The following is a 20,806-nucleotide window of genomic DNA, read 5'->3' on the forward strand; positions in this document are numbered from 1 at the left end:
TCTAGAAAGGAAGAGAGCGCTGCTCTAGGAGCAGGAAGAGAAAGTCGGGGAAAGCTGTTCCTTCTCTCTCATCAATGAGTGCAACTGCCTGCGTGGTCCTGAGTTCGGGTTTTGATCCCTGATGAGCTGGGAAAAGAGGACAGAACAGAGAAAAGGAAGCATCGTTCCCTCAGAACAACCTTCCCCCCGTCAGTCTCTCAAAGCATGAGGTTCCGTGCAGGAGCTGAGGTTGGGGGTGTCTCACTCGGATGCGAGCTGTTGCCAACAGCCGCTTGCTGCACTAGACATGATCATTTGCTTCCAAGGACGTGGGCTGCAGCAAACAATTACCGTTGGCAGCTCTACCTGATGACTTCCTCACCACTTCCCTGTATTTTCCCTTCATCGGTCGGCTTTTCTGCAGCCTCTCAAAGCAGATCTTCACCTCTGTAGCCTTTGCCTTGTGCTACAGGTGCCCAATTGACTCCTCTGGGGCTGCCCTCTTGTTGCTGCAACACCTCAGTCACCTTTAGCTCGTGACACCCGCCACCTTCTCTCTGCTTTATCCCACCGCAGTGACTTCACCCCCCTCCTTCAGAGGTTTCCCATTCACAGGGCACCAACCTTTCTCTCTCCTCTGAAGGATTTCCATGAGAGATGCAGCCGTTGTGATGAAGAACCCATCTTCACCCAGGCAGGCTCCAAGCGAAATGCTGAGCGAGCGAGTCATCAGGCAGAGGAGCACTTGGTAGGAAGGGGAGAGCAGTCTTTCCCTGCCCTCATCTTCCTCTCTGCTGGATTCCTCTCCAGATCTGTGGGGGTGCGCTGGGGCAAAGAGCCCTTGTGCACAGTGTGGTAGCTAACATGAGCGTCTTGGCAGGTTGGCCTGGCCCATAGGCTGTTTCTTTTGCAAGCCTGATGTAGGCTCTGACATGGTGTAGACCTGGGCATGGTGTGAATGGTACGGAATAAGGGGAGGCGACTGCGCTGGTTTTGGCTGAGAAGGGGTTAATTCTCCTCACTGCGGTGGTCAGGGACCTTTCCAGCTTCCCGCGCTCTGCCGTGTGGGTGGGGGGCTGGGAGGGGTGGGGCCACGGCCGGGGCAGCTGACCCTGATTGGCCAATGGGATGATCATTCCATACCACGTGACACCATGACCAGTACATTAACGGGGGCAGTTGGCGCGTGGGGGCCCCCCCACTGCCCTGTCCCACCCCTCTCTGCCGCTCTGTCCCTCTCTCCCCCTCCTCCTCCTCCTCCCAGCTCCACCAGGGCTCCAGGACCTGGGCAGCCCCAGGGAGGCGGCCATGGGGCCTGGCGGGGGGGCAGAGCGGGGCGGGGGGACGGTGTCGCTGGACGGTGTCCAGGGAAGGGAACATCAGTCTGATGCTCCAGCGGTGGCTTGTCTACCAAAGCCCAACCTTCCTCGTGGTTTCAAAGGGGACAAGGAGAGCTCTGCAGGCCTGGCCAGGCCCCCCGGTGTAGGGCTGCAACAGTGCTTGTGGTCGGGGCAGGACAGGCAGGTCCTGGGAGGCGACCAGGAGGGTTTTCTGGCCGCTCCGAGCTGTGTGTCCCCAAGGCTGCAGGAGCGGCCCAGCAAGCTCAGGGGGCAGCTGCAGAGCGGGGTGGCTGCGTGCGGGCACCTGACGCTTGCTCAGAGGGACCGTGGCTGCCGGCGAGCGCACGGCGATGGAGAGGAGCCGGGAGGAGGCTGTGCCCATGCAGCGTGCTGCGAGCAAAGCCACGAGCATCCTCCGCCGTGGCACAGGAGAGACGGGATTTTGGCGTGGGTGATGCCGGCGCCGCCCTCGGCCACCCAGCAGGGACGAGGGGTGGGCAGGAGCTGCCAGTGCCGGCAGCGCGGCGTGAAAAGCACCGGCCCCTTGCCTCGCAGGGCAGCCCCTTGCTCCAGGGATCCACCCGGCAGGGATTGAAGGAAGGAAACCAGATTGCTGCTCACGGCTTTGCTTTGAGCGTGTTTTGGATTTGAAGAGCGCGTTTAATAAAGGGTATCTTAGGTCAACAAAGTGTCCGGAGTCGTTCTGTGGTTACAAGGCGAGGGCAGTCGGGGTCTTGGGGGCTCGGTGGGTGGAAACCCTTTCTGGCTGGGAGCATCCACCCACCCGTCCCCCTGCACCTCCCCAAAACCAGCCCAGCTGCTTCAAGACTCCTAAACACTTCGCAACATCCCTTTCAACCCGCATTACCGACCCATCCTAAATCCTGCCTCCTCCGAGCCCTGCCAGGATGGAGAAGGTGCAAATGCAAACGAAACCTCTGCCGGGAGAGCCTGGCCGGGGGTAGCGGCAGCTTCCTGGCGTGGGGTGCGGGTGGCCGGGCAGTGGGCACAGGCGCCGGGGCCCCGGCACCGCGGGGACGGATGAGGACACCCAGAGGGGACCTTTCCTGGAGGGGAAGGGGAGAAGAGGAGCGCTGAAGAGAAATCCCTCCAGCGCCAGGGAAGAAACCTCGTGCTGGAGGCTGATGCCTTGAAGGTGAGGAGGGCTGTAAGGGGGGGTTATAATTTGGTTTTAATGGAGGGGCTGATGCGTGGTGGGGGGAAGCACCTTGCGGCAAGTGGGGCGCTCGCAGACAGCCCCACCCTGCGCAGGGGGAGGGTGGGGATGGGAGCGCTGAGGCCTGAAGTGCTTTGCTGCAGGCTGCTCAGGAAAGCCCTCGAGCTCTTGCTGCCTTCAGGTGTGTTTTTACAGGGGCAGGCCCTGCTCCCGAGGGAGGTGACTTGTTAGAAGGGCAGCAGACTGAGGGTTGGGGTTGGTTTCTGGCTGTCGGTCTGCTGAAAAGGGAGACAGAGATTCCCGCTCCCCGGGAGTCGCCTCCTCCCTCCTCCACGGCTGGTCCCAGCACCCGCCAGCTCCCAGCCTGTGGCCGCTGGGGAAGGGCGCGAGCAGAGGGGACTCTGCCCCTGTGCTGGGGAGAGGGTTTGACCCTCCCAGCTCGTCTGGCCCAAACCCCCGGGGGTCCTGGCAGGAAAAGCCCTTGTTGTCCGCACCACTGGCGGCAGCAGCAGCCCCCGAGAGCGGGTCTGGCCGCCCCCCTGCCCCTTGCTCTTGGGGGTCCTTCCCCCGTGGGGCAGTGGGCAGGAGGAGTGCCTGGTGGTTAAACCTTCCCGGAGACACCCCGAAGCCCCCCACCCCGCAAAGGGCAGGCCTTACAGTGTAAGGGGAAAGGAAATGGCTTCCCTTGGGTTTCATGGCTGCTCTTGGCCCCCTCGGTTGGGGTGCTGGGGGTCCCTCCCTGGTCTCTGTTAAAGCCCTTGGGCGGGCGGTGGTGGGGCTTGGGGAGTTCTTAGAGAGACATGTGTCTGTAAGCCTTCTAATTAAATAAAGGCAGGCCCCATCCTTGAATCTGGGGCTCTACCAGCCCCCCTGCCCCCTTCAGCTTTGCCCTGGTCACTGTGGGCTCCTCAGGGTCACAAGTGGAGGGGGGTCCCAGGCAGGAGGGAAGGGCTGGGGCTGCCCCTGCACCAGCCCCACGGGGGGCACCAGGATGTGGGGTTTGGGATTGCTGGGGATGGATTTGGCACTGGGTGTGGGGTACGGTGGGATCCCGCATCCTCCCTGCCACCTCCCCGTGTACCCCAACCCTGCCCATCCCCACCCCGGGGCTCCGTCCCTCAAATAGCCGAGTCTCAGCCCAAACTGGCAGGTCCCCTCCACCTCCCCATGGCCATGCGAGGACCAACCGCAGGGCCAGGAGCTGTGTTATTGTTATTTTTGTTGTTATTTGCATTCCCTCCGCCGCTCCCCCAACCACTGCCGTGAGGGTTTCTGGGCTCTCCCTTACCGGGGGCACAGGAATGTGCAAGGGCTGGGTGGTGACACGGGATCAGGCACCCCAACAAGCTGTCGCCCCGCTGAGCCTTATTCTGGGGGGAAAAGCCTGTTTTGAGGGAGCAGAGCGGGTGATTCCGCTCCGCCCACACCCCCTGACTGTTGGTCGCAGCATCATTCGGATGACGGAACCCTCGGCCCCAGCTGCCCCAGTGCAGCCGGTGCTGGGCTCCTCGGCCTCGGGGGCCTCTCCTCGCCCAAAGACACGGGAGTTTGGGCTCACAGCCCGGCAGCGAAGCCGGACACCACAGCCCCAGCCCGGGAATAACGGACGCCTGGATCCACCGGCCCTCGCTGAGTAAGGGTGTGCTTGGGCTGGGCCTGTGCCCCCTCCCCGGGTTGTTTTAGTGGCGCTAGGTGAAGGGAGAGGCAGAAAGAGCAGGGAACCAAGGGAAGCTGGTAGCAGGAGGGGAACGTTAAGATATTTTGGCGAGGTGGTGTAGCCTGAGATTTTGTCCTGCTAGCAGCAGGTGGGAGAATCATTCTTGAATCATTCTTGCTTTGCGGGATGGCAGGGCTGGATTTTGGCTGTTTGAGGGGGGGTTTGGCTGGTTTTTTCTTTCTTACTTTGGCTGAAGGCTTGTTGGGCAGCACTGGCCCGCCGGGGTCTGGGTGACACCGTGGCACAGGGGTTTGAGGGAATTTCCCTGAGTTTGGGGCTGCTCAAGCACCCCGGGGGAGGTGTTGTGGCTCCGGTGCGCAGCACCCTGGGGATGGGTCTCGCCCAGCGGCACCCAGAGCACCCAGGGCCAGCCCTGCCCAGGTGCCGGAGAGCAGCTGCGCTTCAGGGAGCCTCAACCCTCTCCCTGTTGCTGTTGCAGGATCTGCCCCATCCCCTCCCTTCCCTTCACGTGCACCCTGTGAAAGCAGGATCTGCCGAAGCGCCGAGGCATGGCTGAGGGGTGGCTGCGCTGCCTGCAGGCAGGAAAGGACGGAGGGCCGGAGGGCAGCGTGGGGGGCTCGGACGACCTGGACGACAGCCTGACCAGCCTCATGTGGCTGCAGGACTTCTCGATCAGCGCCTGCATGGGCAAGTCCTCCTGCTGCCCCAGTGACCCGGACCCCCAGGACTGTCACAGCATCCCCAGCTCTGCCGCGCCGTGCTCGCCCCCGGCCGCCGACCCGGCACGCGTGGGCATGCCCCACACTCCCTGCAAGCCCATCTCCTCCTCCACCTTGAGGACAGCGCACCACCCCATGGCCGCACACCCTCAGCTCGCGCAGGACATCGACTACAAGACCAACCCACACATCAAGCCACCCTACTCCTACGCCACCCTCATCTGCATGGCGATGGAAGCCAGCCAGAAGCCCAAAATCACCCTCTCCGCCATCTACAAGTGGATCACTGACAACTTCTGCTACTTCCGACACGCCGATCCCAACTGGCAGGTACGAGATGTGGAGACTTCTTGCCTTCTCCCCTCTCCCCGCGGGGCTGGGGAGGGCTTTCCACCTCAGAGGGAAACCCAAGAGAGGTCAAATAGGGCTGCTGTCCCCAGGCAGCACACGCGTGCCCTCGGGGGGCAGGGGCCAGCCCCCACGCTCGCCAGCTCTGGGGCCAGCCTGAAGCACAGGGGCTTTTCCCAGCCACCTTGGCTCGCTGCCCTCCTCCGGCACACGACGGGACCTCCGGCACGGGGGCCTTTCTGGGCTGTGGCAGGGCAGGCGGGACCCGGGAGGCTCGTCCCTCTGCTCGGGTTATTCGCAGCCCGCGCCCGCCGCACGCCAGCGATCCCGGCAGCGGTGCTCGCCCGGGCAGGGCAGGGCGACGGCGCTGCAAACCCCCTGCCCGGGGGCTGCCCACCTTCTCCCTGCGCAGGGCGGTCGCCAGGGCCTCTGGCAGCCCAGCGCTTTCTGTTCTTCTTTTTTCCTTTTTTCTTTATTCTTTTGTCTTATTATTATTCCTTATTCTTTTTTCTCTTTTCTTTTTTTTCCTACTTTTTATTTCTATTTCTCCTTTTTCTTTTTTCTTTTTTCTTTTTTCTCTTTTATTTATTTTTTCTTCTTTTTATTTATTCTTTATTCTTTATTTTTTTTTCATTTTTGTTTTTTCTCCTTTTTTTTTCTTTTTTTCTTATTGCTTCTCTTGCCTCCCTCTCTCTTTTTGGTCTCTTCTCTACTTTTTTAGGTCTCTTCTCTCTTCGGTTTGGTCTCTTCTCGGCTGTGTTCTCATCCCCTCTCCTCATTCCCATACATGAGGACAGCCTGGAAAGGTCATGCCACCTACTCCGGGGGGAGACGGAGATAACCCTGTGGGAGCTGAGTGCTTTGGAAAGGAGCCAACACACCCGGGCTTCAGCCCGGAGGAGGGGTTTCAGGGGTGGGGGGGGTGCGGTGTGGGTGTGCGCATGTTTTTCAACAGCTCTAAGCGTTCAAGCTTTGGTTTTCCTCTTCAGCACTACGGGTTATGGATAAATAAGCATAAAGGTATCTAGGCAACATCACAAAAAAAACCCACCTCTACCATATCCAATCTCTTAATACAGTCTTAGCTTTGTGGAGTCCAACGCTGGGGCATTTACCCAATAGCTGAGTTTCCTTTCGAATTAGTTGCATCACTCCAGGCACATTCAGGGCTTCAGAACCACTCACTGAGGCCGCCTGGCCTATGGTTTCCCGGGTCCTCCTTCTGCCCCTTTTTGAGGATTAGAGTGACATTTGCTTTCCTCCAGTCCTCGGGCACCTCTCCTGTCCTCCACGACCTTTCAAAGATAATGCAGGTTCAGCCTTGTTTTCTTCCTGTTTTGGGTCTAGAACTCCATCCGACACAACCTCTCCTTGAACAAGGGCTTCATCAAGGTGCCCCGGGAGAAGGGCGAGCGAGGGAAAGGTGGGTTTTGGAAGCTTGACCCCCAATACGCCGACCGGCTCAAGAGTGGTGCCTTCAAAAAGCGGAGGATGCCCCCGGTGCAGATCCACCCGGCCGTCACCGACAGCGCCCAGCAAGAAGCACAGAGCGTCGCCAGCCCGGCCACTTCAGCTTGCGCCTCCAGTAACAGCCTCAACGTCAGCGTGGAGTTACAGCAGCTGCTGAAGGAGTTTGAAGAAGTCACCGGTGACCAGACCTGGAACCCAGCGGATGGCAAAGCAGGGCACAAGCGCAAGCAGCCCTTGCCCGAGCAAACGGCCAAGGCGCCTCGGCTTTCCAACTCTGCCTTGCTGACCCAGGAAGAGCAGACTGAGCTGGCATCACTGAAAGGCAGCCTTGACTGGGAAGCCATCCTCAACACCATCCTGAATGGAGACGTCTCCACTTTTGGGGACCTGGAGCTCACGCCTCCCATCAGCCCCATAACACGCGACCTGGACTTGATGCTACACGGGCACCACATCGCCTCTCCCCAGGGGCAGGAGCACGTCCTCACCGAAGCCAACCACGACGACCTGGACTTTGATGAAACCTTCATGGCCACGGCCTTCCTGCAGCACCCCTGGCACCAAGGGACAAACGATTACCTCTCCAACTCCGGCAACGTGGAGGAGGTGTTTGAACTCAGCGACGGCTCTTTGCCAGCAGATGTGAGCGACTGGAGCAGTCTGGCGTCCCTCTTATAAGGGGCCAGTCACTCTCCAAAGCCCGCACAGGCTTTAGGAGGATGCTCCCCCAGAGCTGCTGGGACTTACAAGGGACAAGAGTTTCTAGAGACCAAGACATTCACAGGGACTTTTACCAGCTTCACTGTAAGATTATTCACAGAAACACCGCGGGGAGGAAAAAAACCAACACCACAGGAACAGCTTGATAGAGCTTTAAAGGCCACGTCAGAAGTCTCTAGTCCATGAGTTTCCTCAGGAGAAGAAATAGAACACTGCTTATTTTTTTGCTTTTAAAGGAAGAAATGTGAATTGTCTTTTTTTTTTTTCCCCCGTGGCAATGGACACGGCCTACGTTCCTTCAGGGCTAACAGAGCACCCGCTAAATCCCATCCAAGACATGAGATCCTGGTGGCTTAGGGCTCGATAGACTACATGCAATTTCCTCACCCCTTCGTCCCTCTGTTTCTCTCTCTCTTTTTCCTATTTTGTGTCTAGGGTAGGTCACAGGTATAGTGTGATAATTAGCTAGCAAGTACGTAGAGGTCCCTTCTAGATCCTCTGAGATCAGCCTCCCTCCTAGGGAGGTGCTACCTAGGGAAGAACAAAAGGTTTATAAATTCAGCAAGTCTGCTTCTTTAGATGTTTTTATAGAATCTATTATCGATTATATATTGAAAGAAATCTCAATTTTTAGCACTAGAATTTCCTAAGAGTGGGGTTAGGGGAAATGCAGTTTGGGAGCTGGTTTATATTTTCACTGTTTAAAGGCTTGTGTTCATCATTCTGTAAACCAAGACCAGGTAAGGGAGGATTCCTGCAGCAGCAGCAACAGGTTTCATCAAGGGTCCCGGAATTGTCCCCGACAGGAGAGGAGCAGCGGGGACGGGGTCGCTCCCACAGCTGGCTTTGGTATTTTTTCTACCCAAACCCCTCGCTGCAGTTGCCGAAGGGTCTAGACCACCATAAACCCTCTCTGCCTTTCACTAGCTGACGTAGGCTGGGGACGGTGTCCCGGGGCCGGGGAGCAAGGGTCATGCCTCTTGCGGGTTTTGGGGGGGGTCACTGTAGGTGTTTGTATCTGTAGTGTTGATGCTTCTTTTTATTTGTTGTTTTTGTGGTATTTTCCTGTTTTGGGGCCTCTATACTGATGCTGAAGAACTGCAGATACACGTGTGCAATTTAACGTTTTTCATGGAAAGTTATTTACAAATTAAAAACAAAATGAAGAAGAAAAAACCCCTTCTGCCTCCTTGTTTCCCTCCAGCGCCGCCGGGCTCTGTCTGACCCTCTCTCCTGTGGGTAGGGGACACCTCAGCAGCCCAGCCCTGGCTGTACACCCAGCCCCGGTACGGGGGTGCCATCACCCCCCTCTGCAGCGGCACAGCAATTCTCCACGGGGGAACCGAGGCACAAACCCCCACCTGCGCGGCAACGCTTACACACCGCCCGTGTGGCACCAGGGTGGCCGTGCCTGGTGTCCGAAGTCCTGGGAGCTGCTCCCACCCCCCGGAGCATCCTTCCCTGCCCCTGCGGGGAGCTCCTGGGGGTGACAGGATGGGAGCGCGTGGGACCGTCCCTCTGCTTGTGCCAGGGCCGGACCCGGCACCGCAGCTGCCCTGAGAAACACAAGTGGGCGATTTTATGGACATTTTACAGGGAAGGGCCATAGACGAAGGGAGTGATGTCTGTGTATGATGCCAAAGGCTGGGGAGGGGAGGGGTGGTGGTTGGTGAGGTTGCGTTGCATCGTGTGGGACCTGGGCATGGCGAAAACAGTGTGGAATAAGGGGTGGCGACCGCGCTGGTTTTGGCTGGGAGAGAGTCACTCCTCTTCGCTGCAGCTGGCGACGCAGCCAGGGACCTTTCCAGCTTCCCACGCTCTGCCCCGTGGGCAAGGGGCCGGGGGGGCGGGGCCACAGCCAAGACAGCTGACCCTGATTGGCCAATGGGGTGCTCATTCCGTACCATGTGACGCCACGAGCAGCCTATTACCCGGGGCAGTGGGCGCACAGAGGGGCGGCTGCTGCTCAGGGACCGGCATCGGCGGGTCGGCGGGTGCTGAGCGGCCGCGTCACGTGCCGTGTGTCTGGGTTGGTCATTCCCCCTTCCCCCCACCCCGGGTTTCGCCTCTCTCTCCTTATTTTCCTTTTCTTTGCATTATTGCTGTTGTTATTATGGTTTGATTTTAATTATTAAACTGTTCTTATCTCAACCCACGAGCTCTCTCACTTTTGCCCTTCTGATGCTCTCCCCATCCCGCCGGTGGGGGGGTGAGCGAGCGGCTGTGTGGGGCTCAGTTGCCGGCTCAACCCCAACAGGCTTTTGCTTGTGGGCAGCCAGGCTGGGTGCCCCTACCAGCACCGCCTGGCCCCATCCTTCCCTGGCGCTGCAGAGCTGCTGAGCTACCTGCTGCCCTCAAGCCAGCGAAAGAGCACTGGGCCTACGGGCATCACAACGGAGCGGTATTCGATGTGCATGCATTTGCAGCAGGATGATTTGGGAATCGGAATACACTTGCCCTCTGAGACAGACTGCTGACATTTCAAACAGCAAACTACTGGGAAAAAAACCCAAACCCACCGATTGCTTCGTCAGTTCAACCTGTCTTGGCAAGTTTCATTTAAGAAGACACAACTCTGCTTTAGAAGCAGCTCCAGCAGTCGGATTTTCAATGACAGGAGACAGTGCAGGGTACACCAACAAATAAAACAACAACAGAGAGACGAAGACCCTCTGAAACAGCACATGGATATGGAGCGTGTCCTCCAGAATCAAACACAGCAGCGGGGGGAGAGGGGGGTCTCTGCCTTGTTACCCTGTCCCTAATACCTCACCTTCCCTTTAGCTGGAGCCTCTCTTGCACTTTGCCTTGTGGGTAAACAAGTTATAGCACATCAGATTTAGTCTGTTATTTGTCTCTTGCAACAGGTTAAAGTGTGCATTGGGGTGTGCAGGGGGATATTCATCCTTAAGGGATAAGGAAATCAACTCATTGTTGGAACCCTGAAACCCAAATTTGCAGAGCTTGACTTGACTTACGGAAGCAATAGCACAGAAAAAAAGTGCTTTGTCCGTAATTGAACACAGGCTAAAACCAGGGGAATCAAACACGACCAGACAACTATTGCTATGAAGAGGGCCACTATGCCAGTGCAGAGAGGGGGTCAGACCTCCATCTCAAGAGCCATCCCGGAAAGCTGGCGGAACTGCAGAAGAAACTGTGACTCTCTGCTCAAAGACTATTTTCCTCTCCCTTTTTAATTTCACTGAAGTACATTTGCTGACCATGCTGACTTCACAGCAATCAAATCCCAGGTAACTTCTCAGTGTCGGGTGACAGCTGAGGACCAAATCTGAAGCATCCTCCACCTGAGTTCCCCACGGCTCAGCTACAGATCCCCATCTGGCATCTTCCCCGTAGTGAGCTACTGAGCCACACAAAAATAATTCTTACCTGTTGTAATCCTGCTGCTGGGCAGGAGCCACCGTTCAGGAGCTGAACACAAATGACTGCCATCGTGCTTAGGAGCGATTTGAAACCCTGCCCTTCTGCCACCTGCAGCACAGCTAGTTCTGCTTAGCAGGAGGATATTGTCCTCCACGCGTCTCCCAACACTGGGGGCAAATTCTTACACAAGTAACTACCTGCCAAAGTCCCGAGGAAGACCAAGTGTGGGCTGAGACATCCCCTTTCCACGTGACTCTCTGCTGACAGGGGAAAACCCACTGAAATTCGCAGACTGACCGCATTCACCAACTGCAACTCGCACAGCAGCTTTCAGGAACGGCTCCAGGGCACAGCAGCAATGGCACAGATTGATTTTAAAAGACCAGAGGCGTGATCTGTGGGTGTCACAGCCTTCCCCAGGCAGCCCTCCCGCTCCAGGTACCCCAGGCGCACCCTCTGCTTTAGCAAGAAGAGGCCCAGCAAAGCCTCCCCACACACCGGAGTGGAGAGCGAGCACCAGGGCCAGCACACGCGCACAGACGCACATTACCAGGGACGAGGACTGCATTCACATCAGGGTTATAAAAATAAACACAACACACTTAAAATGGGTATTTCTTTTCCTCCCTTACCCCATCCCATCCGTTTCCAGTCCCGAACTACATTTCTCATTATTTTCCTCAATGCAGTAAGAGTATTTGGACAACACAGGAAAAAATATGAGGGTGGGAGAGTCTTGGCCAGGTAAACCCACAGAAATACGAACTCGCCTGACTTTTGTCACTGTTACAGAGGAGACGGCAGGGTGCTGTGACACAGAGAGGGACAACATCACTGGGCTGCTGCGGGAGGTACGTGCTAGTGTTTCATCAGGTCTGGGTTTTCTATTTGCTGCTGCACAGTCTATGTTCCATATCCCAAGGCTGAGGATAGCTGTTCTCAGAGCATATCCTTTTAGAGCCCTCTCAGGTCCCTTTTTACCTATCGCCTTTGTTAAGGCAACGGCCTTTTCTCTCCCATATACAGGGCCCCTCTCCTCCCTCACATCACCCAGAGAACAGACCTGATGACTTGTAAAATAGGGACAGAAAATGTCTGTAATCTCAGTGCTGAACCCAGGGCAGAGAAGAGGTGCTTATCTCCAAAACCTCACCCCTGCTCCTGTCCTAAAAGCCCAGGCAAGAGGATACACAGACAGGGATCCCCCCTTCAGGGACTCACCTGGTCTCTTGACTGGCTTTTTGGTGGGGGTGCCCTTCCTTCTCTTCGGAGGGGCAGGGGAATATGGCACCCCCGTGGAGGAGCTGTCCTTATGGAAATGGTCTTTCAGCCCCTTGATGGAGCGGTCGAGCTGAACAGAGCGGAGTTGGAAGCAAACGGCCATGAAATCTAAGGGGACAAGGTAGAAACAAGGCTGTAAGCAAAGAGGGAACACGATATGGCAAAACAAACCTTTCCTGAAGCTCTCTGTGCCCCTAAGGGGACTTAGTAGCATTGATGTGGGACCCCAAGTAAGCCTTTCTCCCTCCCAGAGCTTCCCCTATTTTCTTCAGAAACTGCTTCTTCTCCCTCTTCTTCCTTCCCCTGCAGCATTCATTCCAGCCCTCCCACCGCACCCGTTAACTCTGTGCACCACCACCAGGAGCACAGCTCGTGTGGAACTCATGGGAGACATTTGTGGAAGACGTTGTCTATTCGACAGTTTCTACATGAGAGACTTGACGCACTTCTCGCGATTGAGGGCACTCAGGAACTAAATGACGTGTTCATCATCTGAAAGCAGAATAAAACTGAGCAACAAAATATGTGCTATGTGCTTGAGTCGCCTTTGATCATCGCAAAATTCTTAAGAAGCTTTTAAAGCTGTTCGTCACGCTTGGTAAGCACAGTAACCCCCACTGAGACATAAATCATTGAGGTGGGGGGTGATTCTAGTAGCTACATGTACGTGGCAGCGCGGGATTCCTCCAACAAGTGCACAAAGTCATTCCCTCATCACCTCATAATAATAAAAAGGTGATCAGGACTTCAAATAGAGCACTGGTACCCAACATCAAGCAGTGAACACAAATTATAGAGCCTGAACATCAAAACATGCTGCTCTGATAGCCTAGAGAATGTGGACATTCATTCGTATACAGAAACTCTTCTCTCTTGGTACAGTCAGTGCCACTGAAAAAGCCCCCAAACCCCATTTCTGCTTTGTCACAGGTTACCTCAGACATACAGATATAGAACACAACAGTGCAAGAACTTCTCAGGTATTTTGTCTCTGCTGCGGAAGTATCAAAAATACAAAGTCTGTGCTACCGTTTTGGGTTCTTAAATAATCAACCATCAAAATACGAAGGTACCTTTAGCCAGGCTGTATATCCCCAGGATTACAGACAGCTACCAGACACAGTACTTCAAGTTCTAAGAAAGAACAGCCATAGCCCAGACACTCTGAGGTGCAAGTTTACTTGAGTGACAAACATCAGTGACCTGACAAAGAAGTCACAGAAATGTCAGCAGCGGCACCTTTAGAACAGTGTTTCTTTGTGGAAGCCCAAGCCCTGTGCTCAGGTATCTGCCATACTTAGCCATCACAGCGCCAAAATACTAAATCTGTTACGTGTGCTGTATCGACTGAAAATAGGAGTGGAAACGTCACCTGAAAGCAGTTCCTAGGATTAGGCGCGATTTAGGAGCCCTGTGAAAAAACCCAGAAGGGTCTCAATTGCCAGAATTTGCTTTAAGATAATCTGGAAAATGCTACAGTATTTTAGGGAGTAGTTATTACATTTGAAAACTTGCTGAGATTTCACACACTCATTGATCTGTAGCTGCACTCTACTCATGACGAATCAGACATACAACCACGGATATTGTTGACAAACAACTCATGCACCACCCAAAGTGCCCCATGAGCAGAGGGCAATTCAGAGGCTGCTGTGGAATTTAGGGGCAAAGAGAAAGGCTCATGCTGCCTGCCACTGCTAGAACACCACCGGGCTCGCACTTACAGCCACGCACTTCCCGAAGGGGAGGAAGGACAAGGACGTACTTTACATCCCCACACAAGGGTTGCTTCATCCACTTACCTTGAGGAACACACTCCAAGGCCAGTAACGCATTTTGGAAGGCCTCTCCACCACTACAGCCTCCATTCCTTGCTCCCAAACAGGAGCCACTCTAACAGTGGTTTCTGCAATGTTTCCAGCTGAAGGAACAGAAAGCTCATCTGCCTGGTTCATTTTCTGTGTCAGAACAGCAGTGCCATTCTTGTCTTGAACCGCACACAGCTATTTACCTGATCCTTGATGACAGCAGCACCTCTCCTCTCGTTTAGGGCAGCATTACAATACCAGGAGAGGGTGCCGCCCAACCAGAAACGGAGCGTGCATCGACAAGACGGCGCTAGGCACACCTATTTCAATTAACCCCGAGAACAAGGCCACGTTTAGAAGCCAACACTGTGGTGTCCAGAATTACTGGGGAGGGCCTGAAAGCACTGCAACAACTACTGCAGCAATACGCCCAAAGCTTGCACGCAGAGCCACATAAATTCAGGGTTTTTTGCTTGCAGATGCTTCATGGGCACCAGGAGGCTGCTGTAGTGTTTGTGCAAGAGACGCTGTAACTCACCAGTGTACTTCATTTATTCAGAGCCAACACTAGAAAGACATGGCAAAACCACAAGCTAACAATGGCTACTCATTGTGGTGGAGAGGCAAATCTTTAAGAAGGCTGGAAAACACGACCGTTCAAATAAGGCCGGTGGAGCTGACATACTACTGGGCTGTATGAATACATGAATGACAGCAACAATCCTGTAGCCAGGATTGCATTTCAATAGCGGTAATTTCAATCACTGCACCTGATTCTCTGTCCTCCGTAAATCTGAGGAACACAGAATACAGAATGACAACCTGGAGCACAGAGATCAGCTTAGGGTAGAAAAGAGATCTTAGAAAGAGAACTACTAACATTTGCTAACATGCGAAACCGATTACTGCGTTTCAAGTCTGGAAAGGATTAACGCTTCCTTCATAATACCTGCACAAACACAATACTGTTTGGGATATTGTTCTTTTGCTCTTGCCCGAAACGGACATTGTCTTTAGGAAACTAGTCGCAATCACTTATGAAGGAAACTGCTTTTTTGCATGGCTCGCCAGCTGGCACCCTTGCTCGTTCCCCTATGGCTGGTATGCAAAAACCCCAGATTTGGGGCAGAAGAATACCTGCCATCTCCTGCCCCCTCTCCCCAAATGCAAGAAATAGTCAAACACTGACAATCAGACCCTTCTGGGATGGGAACAAATTATAAGTTTACACTACAGTGCGTATCTGCCTTTAGCCTAAAAGCAAGAGAAGCAAACACATCGAATAGGGAATCTCTCCAGGTACAGGAAGCAGGATCTGCAACTCGGCGCTCAGAAAAAGCAAGCAGACGGATGACGACACCACAGAACTAGAGTTGCTTTGCAAAACAGCAGCGCACGCGGGTGTGTTAAGTATCAACCGGTCAACTAGCGTTGGAGATGAACGCTTGAACGGTCTAAGAAACATGTGTAAGACTGCATCTGGGGTGCCTCAGTTTGAACGGGACAGCTCGAGGGCACGAATGTGAGGGTGCCTCTGTACCGCTAGACTTTGCGTCCCAGCCTCTCTCCTCGGTTGGCACGGGCCAGTTGCCAGATTTGCCCGACAGCTCCCCAGCATGGCCACACAGTACCGGTACCGCCAGTGCCAGGTATCCCCACGGCTGGGAGCAGCATTGTCCCCACCCTGGGGCAGAGAGGGGGAGCACAAAAACAACCCCCAAAAGGGCCCCATCCCGCCCCAGTGGTGGGGATGGGGCAGCTCACCCATGGCAGCACCGCAGGGCCGCCTGTACCGGCTGCATCCCTTCCCCTTCAGAAGGAAATTCACCTCCCCACAAAAATCATGCTTGGGAGGGAAACTGTGGGCATGGGAAACCATTGGGATAGGAAACCATCCCAGGGCTGAGAAATCATTGCTGGCATGGGAAGCCATCACCGGGATGAGAAATCATCGTTGGGATGGGAATTCATGGCGGGGATGGGAAACCCTCATCGGGATGAGAGATCAGCTGGATGGGAAATCATGGTGATGGGCAGTTGCTGAGGCATGACAAATCCAGCCCTGGCAAGGCTGGCTCAGGCAGGTGCTGGCGGAATCATCGCCATGGGGATGGAACCCCAGAACAGTGTTTGCCCCAAACAAACCCCACACTGACCCACCGCCATGGCAGGTACAGCAGCAGGCTCCTGCGCCTCGTGGTGCTCCTGCCCTCCAGGTAACCCCCAAGGGGCTCTACCCACCAATATCTCACCCCACCACCCCTCTTTGCTTCCCCCAACAGAGAGGTTCCCTCTCCGGCTGCCCACGGCATCGCAGGTGCCCGGCATGAGCTTCACCACCCCAGCCATGCCAGCACCGGTCAGTGCCCACGTGCTGCCCTCTGTCCCGGGGCTGGCAGTGTCTGGTGAGCCTGCCCAGCTCCACACCGTCACCCACCAGCTGTCCCAGCCCACCATCTGGCAGGCGGTGCCAGGGCCCCTGGGGGCCCCGGGGCAGGTGGTGCAGCTCCCCAGCGGGGTGCCACCTCCCCCAGTGGCACAGCTCCCTCATGGGGTGCAGCTCCCTCACGGGGGTACAGCACCTGCAAGGCATGCAGCTCCCCACTGGGGTGCAGCTCCTCAGTGGGGTGCAGATGTCCATGGGGGTACAGCTCCATGCTGGGTTGCAGCTCCCCCACGGGTTGCAGCTCCCCAGTCAGGTGCAGCTTCCCCATGGGGTGCAGCTCCCCCACGGGGTGCAGCTAAACCATGGGGTGTCGCTCCCCACCATGGCTGCTCCATGTCCCCCTGCCTACGGCTGGGGACAGCAGGTGGTGCCACAGGTGCTGGTGCCCCACCAGCCGAGGGGGATGGGGCCATGGACCCTAGACCAGCAAGAGCCCATGGACCCCACGGGCTCCTGCTCGCTGCGTGCCCCTGACCACACCGGCGACCCACCACCGTGCCGCCCCACGGCTCAGCCTTGGGTCCAGGAGCACCCTGTGCTCCACACCCTGCCCGGCAGTGCCCAGAAGCCATCGGAGGGCTTCAAGAAGGAAGTGGTGGCCATGGAGGACAGTGTCCCTGCTGCCAGCCCCCACCAGACCGGCCTGGCTCTGCCGACCTGCAGAACCAGGATAGAGCCTAAAGGTGAGCTTTGGGGGGTGGCAGAGCCCGCGGGCAGCTGCCCTGAGCCAAGGAAAGCTTGCATCACCCCGCGCTTGGGTTGGATCTCTTTGCTTTTTCAGCAGTGGAGACCACCCCGGCAGCCCCAGAGAAGCCCGTCAACCTGCCCGAGCAGGGGCCACAGGCCTTCGCTGAGGCCTGTCCTGAGCTGGCAGAGGACACCATGGCCAGCTTGGTGCTCTCCTGGCTCAACACCTTGGAGAGCGAGGACAGCCTCCCCAATGGGCCTGACAGCCCCAGCCTCGCCGCCTTCCTCCACGAGCTCCCCGACCTCTCCGAGTACGTGGCGGAGGGCGGCTGCCCCAAGGAGCCAGCAGCGGCGGCGGGGCTGGGGGACGGCGAGGTCTCTGTCGACGACGTCGACGACTTCACCAGCTTCCTCAGCCGGGTCCCTGACTTCTCCGAGTACGTGGCAGAGAGCGGCTGCCCCCATCAGCAAGTGGTGGCAGCAGGGTTGGGGGACAGCGAGGACACCGTCCCTAACGGCCTTCCTTTCCCCAACAGCCTCATCAGCGCCGATTTCCTCGATGACCTCCACGACTTCTCCATGTACACGGCAGATGGCGCCTGCCCCCAGGACCATGCGGTGGTGGCAGGGCTAGGGGACAGTGAGGACACCACCCTGACCACCAGTGTCCCCAACGTGACTGCCGAGGCCCTTGATGAGGACCCTGACCTCTGTGGGTATGTGGCGGAGGGCGGCTTGCCCCAAGGAGCCACTGGTGGCAGCGGGGCTGGTGGATGGCAGGGACACCATCCCCAATGTTCTCGACTTAACAACTTCACTTAACAAGCTCCCCCACCTCTTGGAGTACAGGGCAGAGGGCGGCTGCGAGGTGGAGAAGTTGGCAGCAGTGATGCTGGTGGACGGTGAAAATATCCTCACCGATGTCCCCGACAGCCTGGACACCACTGCCTCCTGCAGCGAAGACCCTGACCTCCTGGAGTACGAGGCAGAGGGCGGCTGGTGCAAATGCCGCCTGCAATCGGGGATGCTGGGGGATGCCGACCCCTTCAGGGGTGTGCCGGCCTCCCCCTTGCAAGACACCAAGGGGAACCAGGGCGGGGTGTCGGCAGTCCTCCCCACCTGGCTGCCCTTGGATATCTCCGAGGAGAGCTCTCCGGAGACTGCAGAGGAGACTTCTGAGGACAGACCTGTGGACAGTCCCCAGAACAATTCCCTGCAGGCTCCTCCAGACAGTCCCCTGCTCAGCCCCCTGCAGTCCCCACTACTGACGCCCTTGGCCAGAGCCCAGGTGCACCCCCAGCGTCACCAGCCCCACATGGCCCAGCTGCTGGAGGAGGCGCTGCGGAGGCAGCCCCGGGTGCTTTTGACCCACTTGCCGCTGCCGCCGGGTGTCACCTCCTGCCGGGTGGGGCCCAGCTGGGGAGAGGTGGGCAGCAAGCAGGCAAACCACAAAGGCAGAGCTGCACGGGGATGGCATGGGGCAGGCAGCAGCGGGCTGCAGGCGGGAAGCAGCAAGCGCAGAGCGTCCAACATCAGCAGCGTGCCCGCCAAGCAACCTAGAAACACGGGCAACACCAAGGGGCAAAGGCCCTTCATGCAGCAGAGGGGACAGATTTAAAGCAGCCGTCCCACCCAGACACCACAGCATGGAGGCCTTGAACTGCTGCTCTGGGACTCCCGCCCCACGCCCCACCCCAGCCTTGTGACCCTCAACTGCTCCAGTCCCACAGACCCGTGCTGGAAGCTACGGCCCCCCGCTGCCCGGGGGCTGCGATACGTTCCAGGGAACACACAGCATTGCCAGGTGCCAGCACAGCCGGTGTCAGGACCCAGCCAGGCCCCACAGCTCATGGCAGCACTGGGCCGCACGCCCCTGCAGCACCCCAGGGAGGCCCCAGGAGGCCCCGGCCCGGGAGGAAGCCGCGGAGCAGTGGGCGCAGGGGCAAGGCGGGGCAGACGCGCTCACCCCTCCAGTGAGACACGGGAGTCCCCTCTGCGCGCCCTGATGGTGCCAGTCCTAGGCCCACTGGGTGCCACCTCTGATCCCACCGCCTTGACCCTGCGCTGCTGCCGGCATCCCCACCGCAGCCTGGAACCAGAGTCCCCAGGAGCAGCATCCCCACCCGGCGCTGAGGACGCTCCGCATCGTCCTGAGGGTGCCCTTGCTCAACTCCAGCCACAGTTTCCACCTGCTGGGGCACACAGTGAAGGTGGTGGGGCTGATGCCCCAACCACCCAACCCGGAACCCAATTCCTTGATGGCAGCCCCGAGACCCAGCGCAGCACTGGATGCCTCAAGCCCCCGCTGACGGCAAGAAGGACATGACACCGGCGGCACCATCGAGCAGCAAGGCACGCACCAGGTCTGCCGACAAACCTCAGCAGCCGAGCGGGCTGTGCTTGTCGCCCACGGAGGCCAAACCCCATGGGAGGGGCTGCCGCAGCAGCTGCACATGCCGCCACAACCTCCCAACGACTCCCCGCTGTCCTTCGGGCCCTGGGGGGGCTCACGGCTGCGCCCACCCCGCTGGAGGAGCAGGAGCAGTCGGTGCCCATCACACCCGAGCAGCGGCCCCAGCGGGAGTGTGTGAAGACGCTGGCCCAGGAGGAGCGGGAGCGGGCGGCCCTGCAGGTGTCACGGGGCAGCTGCACGTTTGTGTGCAGAGGGAGGCCAGCATGGACATAGCCAACGACTACGGCTACCCATAACCCACCAGCCCAGAACTGTCCCCCCCTCTTCGGAGCTGCCTTTTCCTCTCTAGCATTTGACTGCCGACAGAGCAGTGCCGCGGTGACGGCCTGGGTCAACACCTTCCTTCCGGCTGCCCTGCGAGGTCTTTGCACCTCTCGTGGTCAAGACAGTGTGATCCTGCTCTACCTCATTTGGCTGCAAGAAGAGTAAAGGAAGAAGCAGCTCCCAGAAGCTTCAGCAAACAGTTTGGCAAGGTCTTCTAGCCTGCTTCCACAGTCACAAGACCCAGTGCTGTTAGTATAATGTCTCGTTGTCTTCTCTAGAAAGGCACTGAAGCAGAATGGCCTCCCTGTCACTGCTCGCTACCAGCAGCAACAGAGGCCTCAGAAAGGCCAGGATTTCGAGTCTTTCACCAGCAGGCCAGGAGTAGTGCGTACTACGGGATGTGGCCACTTGTAGCCACTTGCAGTCCAGACACTCAAGGTGGTTTTAGCTTCAACTGCAGTGGTTGTAGGCACTGAAGCTTAAACCCAAAAGGAAAGAGAAAAAGAACAGCTCTCCAGGCACACACCGTTCAGAAGTTAAAGCAGAAGAAAGGCCAGCGTGGCACACGCTCAAGGACAGGGCTGCCTATAGCCCTTTGGCAGGGAAGCTTCTCCCCAGCCAAGCGCATTTCTCCTCGTCTCCTACAGTTCTCCTCCCTCTCTGTCCCCGTACCTTCAGCTGCAAGGTCTGACTGTGATTCAGCACTGCCCGGAAAGTGAACTGTCCCAGGAGCCTTCCCTGCTCCTCAGGTTCCTACTTCAGGCCCAAGAGAAACACGGGGGTGGAGAAACCAGAGCGCCTCACACACTGTGGGAAGACTGAACTTCAGTCGGTGAAGCACGGGTTTATTTCAGCTACGCAGTCAAAGGAAGACGAGCACAAGGAGCAGACAAGAAGCTGCACCTAGGTAGCACGCCACGCTTGCCTACTCAGCGAGTCTAGGCTGCCACCCAGAGAAGGAGCAGATGTTCCCAGGCGGAGCGGGGTAACCTGAGGGTCACAAATGCCCACGGGGATTGAAAGCCAGAA

At 57.2% G+C, this 20,806-nt stretch overlaps 2 protein-coding genes across 2 annotated transcripts in view; one reads left to right on the forward strand and one right to left on the reverse strand.

Annotated features, from left to right (window-relative positions):
- Positions 1-20,806, reverse strand: part of LOC135317445 (uncharacterized) — a 194,490-nt gene that overhangs the window by 163,147 nt on the left and 10,537 nt on the right. The window lies entirely within an intron of this gene.
- LOC135317533 (forkhead box protein J1-like) lies at positions 4,708-7,389 on the forward strand. The gene is made up of 2 exons (XM_064473825.1): positions 4,708-5,223; positions 6,589-7,389. The coding sequence occupies exons 1-2, from the start codon at positions 4,723-4,725 to the stop codon at positions 7,387-7,389; spliced, it is 1,302 nt and encodes a 433-aa protein (XP_064329895.1). The 5' UTR covers positions 4,708-4,722.

The sequence above is a fragment of the Phalacrocorax carbo genome, chromosome 26 (genome assembly GCF_963921805.1).
Source record: "Phalacrocorax carbo chromosome 26, bPhaCar2.1, whole genome shotgun sequence".
Taxonomy (NCBI): Eukaryota; Metazoa; Chordata; class Aves; order Suliformes; family Phalacrocoracidae; genus Phalacrocorax; species Phalacrocorax carbo.

Bases quoted from the DNA above. Each gene is read 5' to 3' on its own strand.
- LOC135317533 (XM_064473825.1), top strand. From the start codon at position 4,723: ATGGCTGAGGGGTGGCTGCGCTGCCTGCAGGCAGGAAAGGACGGAGGG. The intron at 5,224-6,588 runs GTACGAGATGTG...TTTTGGGTCTAG, and splicing joins ACGCCGATCCCAACTGGCAG to AACTCCATCCGACACAACCT.